The sequence below is a fragment of the Wolffia australiana genome, chromosome 4, assembly GCF_029677425.1.
Source record: "Wolffia australiana isolate 7733 chromosome 4, ASM2967742v1".
Taxonomy (NCBI): Eukaryota; Viridiplantae; Streptophyta; class Magnoliopsida; order Alismatales; family Araceae; genus Wolffia; species Wolffia australiana.
In genome coordinates this window covers 7,977,736-7,987,777 of record NC_135838.1, presented here as the reverse complement: position 1 = coordinate 7,987,777, position 10,042 = coordinate 7,977,736, and the positions used below count along the sequence as shown (strand labels likewise).

At 43.8% G+C, this 10,042-nt stretch overlaps 1 protein-coding gene across 1 annotated transcript; it reads left to right on the top strand.

Moving 5' to 3' along the window:
- Positions 1 to 246: 246 nt before the first annotated feature.
- LOC144701808 (pesticidal crystal cry8Ba protein) lies at positions 247 to 8,160 on the top strand. The gene is made up of 23 exons (XM_078573576.1): positions 247 to 342; positions 423 to 484; positions 571 to 1,101; positions 1,768 to 1,964; positions 2,040 to 2,108; positions 2,195 to 2,329; positions 2,464 to 2,582; positions 2,658 to 2,960; positions 3,027 to 3,117; positions 3,192 to 3,297; positions 3,358 to 3,471; positions 3,561 to 3,724; positions 3,797 to 3,917; positions 3,987 to 4,211; positions 4,280 to 4,470; positions 4,603 to 4,770; positions 4,875 to 4,980; positions 5,633 to 5,770; positions 5,859 to 6,023; positions 6,443 to 6,643; positions 6,747 to 6,941; positions 7,648 to 7,719; positions 7,821 to 8,160. Exons 2-23 carry the CDS (start codon positions 437 to 439, stop codon positions 7,974 to 7,976), a joined length of 3,615 nt encoding a protein of 1,204 aa, XP_078429702.1. The 5' UTR covers positions 247 to 342; positions 423 to 436; the 3' UTR covers positions 7,977 to 8,160.
- The last annotated feature ends 1,882 nt before the right edge of the window (positions 8,161 to 10,042 follow it).

Sequence of the window (10,042 nt, the reverse complement as noted above, 5' to 3'; positions counted from 1 at the left end):
TGAAGCTCGTCATCATCCCACATACTGATTACTGCAGACATCACCATCGTCATCATTGCCACTGTAACTAAAAGAGCAGATCTGAATTCTGAACTTGGGTAGGGGAAGAATTGAGCAGAGGGGTAAAAAGGGAATTTCAAGTTTTTGGAACGTGTGTGGGGCCCACTGAGATTTGTGGGGGGAGTGGGGTCCAGCTGCTCTTATTGTCGTTTTGCCTTGTCTTGGTCACGTTCTTCCTTTTTTGAAACCTTCTTTTTTTCCCCTCTTCACATCGATCGATCAGTCACAGTGGAGTCGGCGACAGCAAGAACAAGGCAAGAGAAAGAATCCCCGGCCGTTCTTGTAGAATCTCTACTTTCTTTTAGATCTTGATTCATCTTCTTTCATGCATTTTCCTTTTCAAATTTCTAATTTTTGAGTAGGTTTATGCCCCGCCATGTTCACCGAGGGGCTTGATCCTCACGCTCTGCGATGGGTTCAGCAGGTGGGTTTTTCTCTTTCAGTGCTATTCTGTCGACCCATCTTGTTCGTGTTCTTGTTCTTGTTCGCCGTTGATGTGCATTGTTTCAGGAGACGCGCTCAAATTCAACCGCTGTTCTACCGCGCCCGGATAAGTTTCGAAGTGGGCATTTGAACCGGACTTACGTCCCTGTTTCTCGCACTATTCCGGGCACCGAAGACAGCGTTTCGAGCAGCTCTGATATGGAAGTAGATTCCGACTTTGAAGATGATCGATTTAATGCGAGATATTATCGTCAGTCGCCGCCCAAATCGAACACCGTACAGCCTCAAAGACATCAGCAGTGGGCTCAGCGGTGTTCGAATAACGCGATTAAGAATCCCGTGAAGTCCTCGCAGTATGAGTATTCTAGTGATACTTTCTCTGATCTGGGTTCTTCGAGACGCCAGCAGTATCCTCAGAAGCAGAAGAGAGAAGCTGATTCTGGCGATGAAACGGATGAAGAAGAATCTGAATCTGCTGCTAGCTCGGAGTTTAATTCTGGGTTTCAGAGGCATAATCAAGATAGATACACGCCTTCCGGGAAAGTTAATTCCCGCAGTGCCTCTTTCCAGGGGGAAGCCGTCGGTTTTTCTGAGAAGGTTTGACGAAGTTTTAATGTCGCGTATTATGATTCAATTTGTGGCGTTTTGTGATTAATTAAATGACAAGCACAGAGCTCGCATTTAATCAAAACATTAAATTGTTATGCACATGAAGATGTTGATCTTGTTGGTACTTCCCTTGAAAAGTTGTGTACCTCTTTTTGCTTTATTGTGTTGTGTTTCAATTCTTTCGCGCTTTGCCAGAATTTACTCAATTTCTGCGTCTTGAATTGTAGTTCTATCATTCAACTTGTCTTGTTAAGAATATGCTGTATGCGGTACGCTCATTCCAGCCATCCTTTGTTTCATTGATGCACGGTGCCGAAATTAGCATTATAGTTGTCTTTATAGAAATCATATTAGGACCCGGTAATGGAGTTTATAGACTCCTTTAAATGGTGCGCAAACATGCCCATCTGTCTTATAATTATGTAAACAAAACAATGCCCGGATCATTTTAGTATCATTCACCTGAAGCACCACCCTTGAGAGTGGACACTGTAACTCTTAGACCTGAAAATAATTCTTCATCCGAGGAAGTAATGCAAGTTAATATGCCTGCCGTTTACATGCCGCAATTATATAATCCGAAAAACTAGCTTAGTAGATTTCTTCTATCAGTTTTTTAGTTTTCTTTTATTGAAAATGCTTTGTCGTCATCAGATTGGATGCTCGCCAGCTAAAATCATTAATGATGTCAAGGTTCCCAGTGCGCCTCCCCTGCATGAACCTGCTCGACAGATCAACGAGGAGGTGGACAGGGAAACGTTAAGGCCAAGAAGTGCCCAAATTTTTTCTGGTGGTTCAACAAGAAATCAGCAGAGTACCGAGCCAAATGCCAGAGTGAATGCATCCACGTCGTATGTCTCACTGACCCTTTATCCACCATCAAATCTAACTCAACGACTGAAATTTCTTCTTCTTTTATGCTGAAGAAATGATGCGGATGTTGAAGCCACGACATCTGGCTCTGTTGCAGTTCGTGTGCCAAATTTCCATGCTAGGTCCATTTTCCTTTCTGTTCATTGAAACAAAAGCAGAAAAAAATACTGAGTAAGTCCTTAGTAATTACACTCTGTTATTGCTTCAGTGGACAGGGACCGTGGTATTCAGTAATCGCGTACGATGCGTGTGTTCGGTTATGCCTACATTCATGGGCTATAGGATGCATGGAGGCGCCTACTTTTCTTGAAAATGAATGTGCCCTATTGCGGAGTGCATTTGGGTAGTAAGCTTACCCTTTTTTTTCTCTTTTTCAAATATCTAATAAATTAAGAGAAATGTTGAAGAAACTTATCTGCATTCATAAACTATTTATGAAATCCAATCTTTGTCTCCTCTATTCCTATGGCTTTCTAGTTTGCAGCAAATCTTATTGCAATCGGAAGAAGAACTACTTGCACAACGCTCATCCAAACTTACCAGTGAAGTGCCGGTCATCAAACCACGAAAGACAATGGGCAGGATGAAAGTGCAGAGTGAGATAGTTCCCATATTTGTCTCTTTTTTTGATTTTAAGATCAATTTATTGATAAATAAGATGAATTCTGCAGTTCGCCGAGTTAGAATGGTGGTCGATGGGCCTCCTGGTTGCGGCTTTTCGTCTCTTCAGTCATCACTGACGAACTTGAAATCCCTTCGACACCAGATCTCAAATTTACAGTCAACTCTGTCTTCTGGATGGGGATCTCTACGTAGTATCCGCCTAGTCCCTCACTTACCCGCCAGCAGATCTTTTTCAAGGAATAGCTTGGCTTATATGCATGCCAGCACTCAGTACATTAAACAGGTCTCTGCGTTGCTTAAAGTCGGGGTCACTACGCTGCGTAGCAGATCCTCTTACGATGCAGTGCAAGGTAATGCAGTAGGAATTCAGTTAGTCTAATGTAGAACGACTGATTATAATGTGGTCATTATCTCAGCGGAGACTTATTCTTGCCACTTGAGGCTTAAAAGTTCAAGCGAGATGGATTTCATTAAGATGCAGCCAGGCTCCAGTGAATCTCATGTCTTGTACGCTTTACTTGTATTTTTGCTAAATTTTAATTTTTTGTCTTTCTTGACCATGATTTTTAAAACAATTGCAGCTTTCCTGATAGTTTGGGAGATGATTTGATCATTGAAATCTTAGACTCCAAAGGGAACACATGCGGTCGTGTGGTCGCTCAAGTGGCCGCGATCTCTGAGAATGGGGTGAGTTTTCTTTGCAGGAAGTATTTGCCATAATGGGACACTAATTTCTGGCTTGTTCAGAGCGACAAAGTTCGGTGGTGGCCCATTTACTGTGAACCTGAACACGAGCTCGTGGGCCACGTGCAGCTCTTCGTTGGCTACTCTACTGGCTTTGATGATAATGCTTCTCTGAAGGTATGCTTAGTTATTTTGATTGGAATTAAGGAGGTTCAGTATTCTAATTGGAACTAAGGAAGTTCTCAATAACGCTGCTCTATTCTTAGTGTGGTTCCGTTGCAGAGACCATGGCGTATGATGTGGTTTTGGAGGTGGCAATGAAAGTTCAGCAGTTTCAACAAAGGAATCTTCTCTTACACGGGTCTTGGCAATGGCTACTTTCAGAGTTTGCGTCCTACTATGGTGTTTCGGATGCATACACAAAATTGAGGTGCAAAAAGGCTCATGAAAAAGCTTTGAAATAGGCCATATTTGTTGTACTTGAAGTTTGATTCTTCTGTAGGTACCTGTCTTATGTTATGGACGTTGCCACACCTACGGCTGACTGCCTCAATTTAGTCTATGATTTACTTTCTCCCGTTATTCTGGGAAACAAAGTTCGATGTACTTTAAGCCACCAAGAGGTAATCACCTCATTTTACACAATTAATTCTTGAAAATTTCTTTTTGATTGAACCTATTTCCTTGTGTAGAATCGCATCTTGGGGGAGATTGAAGAACAGGTCGAACAGATTTTGTCTATGGTTTTCGAGAACTACAAATCCTTGGATGAGTCATCCTCTTCAGGAATGATCGATCTTTTTAAACCGGCATCTGGGTCCCCCGCTCCAGTGTTACTTCCCGCTGTCAAGCTCTTCACTCTTCTCCATGATATTCTGTCCCCTGAATCACAGTTGAAGCTATGTGGGTACTTTCAGGTTCGTAATGTATCTTGAAATTTTCTGTTTTATTCTTTTTTTGGTTGCGCTAACACGTATTTTCTCAGACTGCGGTGAAGAAAAGATCGAGGAGACACCTCCTTGAAACAGACGAATATATTGGCGGAAATTCCGAGGGATGCGCCGTGGACTCTGTATCAGTATCTGCGGCGTACCAGAAGATGAAGGCTCTTTGTTTGAACATTAGAAATGAAGTCTTCACTGATATAGAAATCCACAACCATCACGTGCTTCCTAGGTGAGCTACATTTTGGCTACTAGAAATAAATTTTTTTTGAAGAAATGCTCTTTACAAATAACAATATAATCTGATTTGAACTGCAATTCAGTGCCCTAATGATCGAACCTTTTGCTCTTTGTTGGTTCTCAGTTTTGTAGATCTTCCAAATATCTCGGCATCCATCTACAGCGTGGAGCTCTGCAATAGACTGCGGGCCTTCCTAGTGGCATGCCCGCCGGCAGGGCCTGCGTCCCCCGTGGCGGATCTCGTGATTGCCACGGCAGATTTCCAGCGGGATCTCGTGCAATGGAATCTGAGGTGTGCACTCTCCCTGTCCCTTTGCTTTGGCCCAACTCTCTTTCTCTCTCTCTATGAGACTCTTTGTTAACCTCTCTCTCTCTCTCTCTCTGTTTTCTGTGCAGTGCGGTCAAAGGTGGAGTTGACGCCAAGGAGTTGTTTCACCTGTATATTGTGTTGTGGATCCAAGACAAGCGTCTTCTGCTGCTTGAGTCCTGCAAGCTAGACAAGGTGCGTATGATTCCAACTCAGAGAGAAAGAGATAGAGAGGGAGAAGAAAGAGAGTTGAGAGAATGTGTAAGACTGGGTGAGAGAGAGGTGAGAGAGAGAGAGAGAGGTGAGAGAGAGAGATAGAGAGGTGAGAGAGAGAGATAGAGAGGTGAGAGAGAGAGATAGAGAGGTGAGAGAGAGAGATAGAGAGGTGAGAGAGAGAGAGAGAGAGAGAGAGAGAGAGAGAGAGAGAGAGAGAGAGAGAGAGAGAGAGAGAGAGAGAGAGAGAGAGAGAGAGAGAGAGAGAGAGAGAGAGAGAGAGAGAGAGAGAGAGAGAGAGAGTGAGAGGGGGTTTGGCGAGAGAGATATGGGAGAGTGGAGTGCAAAAGAGAGGATTAGAGAGTGAGAGGGGGGCGAGAGAGATATGGGAGAGTGCAAGAGAAAGGATTAGAGGGGGGGTTTGGAGAGAGATATGAGAGAGTGCAAGAAGGGGGGTGGTTTGGAGAGAGAGATATGAGAGAGTGCAAGAGAAGGGGTTGGAGAGAGAGAGATAGTGCAAGAGAGAGAGAGAGTGCGAGAGAGAGGGGGTTGGGGAGAGAGATTCAGAGACAGAAACAGAGAGACAGACGCAGAGCGAGAAGCCTTACCTTTGTGTTTGTGCACTGGCATGCAGGTGAAATGGTCGGGAGTGAAAACCCAACACGCAACAACACCGTTTGTGGATGAGATGTATGACAGGCTTAGAGAGATGCTGAATGAGTACGAGGTCATCATCTGTCGCTGGCCCGAGTACATTTTTCTTCTTGAAAACGTGAGCAACTGGATTCTCTCTCTCTTATATCCTGGTTGCCCTGAGCGAAGGAATAAATGAGCAACGGAATAAACGAGTATGCATGCAGGCGGTGGCCGATGTGGAGAAAGCAGTGATAGAGGCTCTTGAAAAGCAGTATGTGGACGTTCTTGCCCCATTAAAAGACAGCATGACCCCCAAGAAATTCGGCCTCAAGTATGTCCAGAAGCTTGCCAAGCGCGGTTCCCCTCTTCCCTACACCGTCCCTGAGGAGGTACCCACTACCCATTACATATTTTGAAATTTAATTCATTTTTATGTGTAACCAAAACTTGCGGACAACATAACTTGCGGACGGAAGGGGGTCCATCCCTTTTCGTCATCTGTCCTGACCTCAGAACAGTAACAGAACAAAATAAAAGCCTTTGCTCCTTTTGCTCTGTTATATTTTGTCCCGTTCTGTCATTGGGAGTGGACGCTCTGTTATGAACAAACAAAAGTTTACTACCGTCCTCCATCTGTTCTGTCCAGCCCCCTGGGCAGAAACAGAACAAAATGCATACTAATGGATGTCTGACAGATATTCCATTCGGTCCTGTTCCGTCAGTCCTATTTAAAAAGTCGTCCATTGTCCGTCCACGGTCCCTAATAGTATAGATAGATAGATATCAATTTGGAGTGGTGAATGAACAGCTTGGGATAGTGCTGAACACGATGAAGAGGCTGTTGGATGTGTTGCGGCCGAGAGTGGAGGTGCAACTCAAGTCGTGGGGGGCGTGCATCCCAGATGGCGGTGGCGCCGCCCCCGGCGAGAGCCTCAGCGAGGTCACCGTCCTCCTCCGGGCCAAGTTCAGAAACTATCTCCAGGCCCTCGTCGACAAGCTTGCCAATAATGTAAGTACACATCAATCCCCTGTCACTCCCGACTGTGTAAGTGTGTATGAGTATACATCTAATTGTTGTGCATATACATATAAGTGGGTGGGTCTTTGTGTAGAGCCGGGGGCATAGCTTGACGAAGATGAAGAAGATCATCCAGGACTCAAGGGAAGTGGCCATGGAGGCGGACATCCGTGGCCGCATGCAGCCATTGAAGGAGCAGCTTGCATCCACCATAGACCAGCTCCACTCCCTCATGCAGCCCCATGTCTTCATTGCCGTCTGCCGCGGCCTGTGGGACCGCATGGGCCAGGTGGGGCCCACCACCCTTTCGACATTTGATTTTCTTCCTCACCGATGATGATGGAAGTCTCAATCGTCCAAGTTATCTGTCCTCACCAGGATAACTATAATGAAGTTGTCATCTTCATTTGGCCGGAAAAGGTTGGTGATGTTGATGACAATGACGACAATCTCTTATTGTAAAATTGTCATTGTCCCCTTGTAAATAAGGCTTGTGGGTGGATGATGTTCCATCATCTGTCCGGTCTCACACCATCATCAGTCATCCATCATGACCTTGGAACGGAAAGGGAACGAAATCCTTTGTCTCGTGCCCTTCCTGTCATCTGAGTGCTGGTGATTTAGTCTAGATTTACAGTTGTCCCCTGTCTTTTCATTCATCCGTTCTGTCCAGTACCTTGGACAAAAACAGAAGGGACGGATAGACTCCATGCCGAATGACTGTCTGCAATGACGTTCCGTTTTGTTTTGTCTCTCCGGTCCTATTTTGGAATCCATTTTTTAGTCCCCTATCCTCGCTTGTAAGGCTCTCTTAGATGATGAGATCGTCATTGTCATTCATCTGTTTGGAGAATGCATATGACAATGACAATGATGAAATCATCATCATCATTCAATCCTACAACGATGGCAGGATGACGATTTCTACATCACTGTGTGCAAACACTACCCCCATCTCTGTCTCTCTAGAAAAAAAAAAGTGTTATTGGTTGCAGGACGTGCTGAACTTCTTGGAGAACAGGAAGGAGAACCGTGCGTGGTACAAGGGAGCGCGTGTGGCGGTGGCGGTAAGTTATTTTTGGAGAGGGATTGAGAGACTGAAGAGAGATAAAGATGACGATTATTGATTGCTGGGTTTGTGTGTCTGTTGTGTGGGTGGGTTTGGAAGATGCTGGACGATACGTTCGGGTCTCAAATGCAGCAGCTGCTGGGGAACGCGCTGCTGGACAAGGATCTGGAGCCTCCAAGGTGCATCGTGGAGGTTCGCTCTGTTCTGTGCAGGGATGCCCACAACCACAAGGACTCAAACAGCTTCTACTACTGAGAGTTTGGCTTTGTGGCGGAATGGGAATAATATTTAAATGGCCAAGTAAAATGGGTTGGAGGGGTAATTTCTCCTTTGGCTTGTTATTGAGGAGCTCCAGTGTTCCCTGTGGAGGGTGAGCCACGCCATTTGGCTGAATGCAGAAGGGTCATTTATTTATCTTATCTTCCTATTTATTCTGTCAGTCCTATCTGGAAATCTCTCACTTGCTCTCTCTCTCTCTCTCCCTCAATCCATCTCTCCCTCAGTCCTATCTCTTGGTCTCCCTCTCTCTCTCTCTCTCGATCAAGTGTCTCCCTCTCTTCTATCTCTCTCTCTCTACCTGTATCTGTCCCTCTTTGCCTGTCTGTCTTCTTATGTTTCTATGCCTGTCTCTTTCTGTATTCCACCCTCTCCATATCTCTCTCCCATCCTTCATGAGCTATATAATCCTCTCTCCCATCTTTCACTTAAGAAGCTTTAAGAGACCGTCTTCTGTCTAATGGATAGAGAGATAGATAAAGAAGGGGAGATATTTCTTGACCTATGAAAACTTCCAAAGGAAGTATGCAATCAACAGTATGAGATTAAATGGGCACAAAAAATGGCCAAAGTGGCCCACAATCTTAAAAGATGGCCACCGCCCCAAAGCGGTTGCTTTTAAATAGTTAAGGTAAAACCTTCTTTCCATCATTAATCTCTCTCTCTTGCTCACTCTTCCTCCGTCCCTACACATTTCTTTTTTACTATCTCTCTGTCTCTGCACATTTCTCTCTCTACCTCCCCCTCAATCTCCCACTCTCTATACATATTTTCTCTCAACTCCTTGGGTGCATTTTTTTTACCTCTCCTTTCCTGCATATTTTCTCTCCCTCTCTTTTTATTTCTCACTCTCTACATCTATCTCTCTATCTATCTCTTTATTTCATTCTCCCTCCCTCTCTAATGTTTCTCTCTATCTCTCTCTTTAATTCATTCTCCTTCCCTCTCTACATGTTCTCTTTATCTCTGTCTTTATTTCATTCTCCCTCCCTATTTACATCTTCTCTCTATCTCTCTCTTTATTTCATTCTCCCTCCTTCTCTACATTTTTCCCTCTCTCTCTCTCTCTATTTCATCCTCCCTCCCGCTCTACATCTTTCCCTCTCTCTCTCTCTCTTTATTTCATTCTCCCTCCCTATCTACATCTCTATATCTCTATCTTTATCGCTCTTCTTAATTGTGTCTGTCTGTCTGTCAACCTCTCCCTGTCTTTGTCTCTTTGTCCCTGTCTTTGTCTCTGTAAATCATTATCCCTCTACCTCTCTCTTCTGTGTTTGTCTCTGTAGGTTTGCCTCTCTCCTCCTCTCACGTCTCCCCCCTCATTTTGGATGTACATTTGTATGCCTAGATATTCTTTTTGGCTATTTGTTTAAAATGGTATGTTCAGCTCCTAAGAGCTTATCCCAAAACGTCTCATACATCACTAGCTTTTTTACTCGTCCGTCTTTTCTTTTAGATTTTTATGCGCAATATCTTATCCAATCATACGAGAAAATTGATAAATTAGGCATAATTGGGCATAAAATGATAGGTCAATCATCATTAGAACCTTAATCTGTCTCATGTCCCCAATAGCTAGCATTACCTTCTGGGCTGCCATCAATCAACACAACTCTAGTCAACAATCAACATTCCTCACATACCAAATATTTCTCTAAGAATATAGCACCAGGAACATTGATCATATGTGAAAATAATAATACTATTTTCATCTCTTAATAACTTTATTAAGTATTGCAACATCATGACATTTATGATTGATGCTATTTTCTGTTTTAGTTAATGACATGCCTCATATGAAAATCAACGAAAAAGAGGACGCTTGTGGTATGATGAACTTGAGTTAGGGGTATTTAATTTCTCTTATGTGAGTAAATTAAGAAAGTTATAAACCTTGACTCATAAAAGAATCTGACTAGTTTGATGAGCAAGGGTCGTCTCCGCAGAGAACCTAAATTAGGGTTTAAAATACCTTTTATATGGTAATAGGGGATGAGAGCAGATGCGTACAATTTAAGAAAATGATGAGATGCAAATACTGACAA

Excerpts from the sequence above, each read along its gene's own strand:
- LOC144701808 (XM_078573576.1), top strand. The coding sequence starts at position 437 with ATGTTCACCGAGGGGCTTGATCCTCACGCTCTGCGATGGGTTCAGCAG. Across the intron at positions 3,298-3,357 it reads CCGCGATCTCTGAGAATGGG|AGCGACAAAGTTCGGTGGTG; the intron begins GTGAGTTTTCTT and ends TGGCTTGTTCAG. Across the intron at positions 3,472-3,560 it reads ATGATAATGCTTCTCTGAAG|TGTGGTTCCGTTGCAGAGAC; the intron begins GTATGCTTAGTT and ends CTCTATTCTTAG.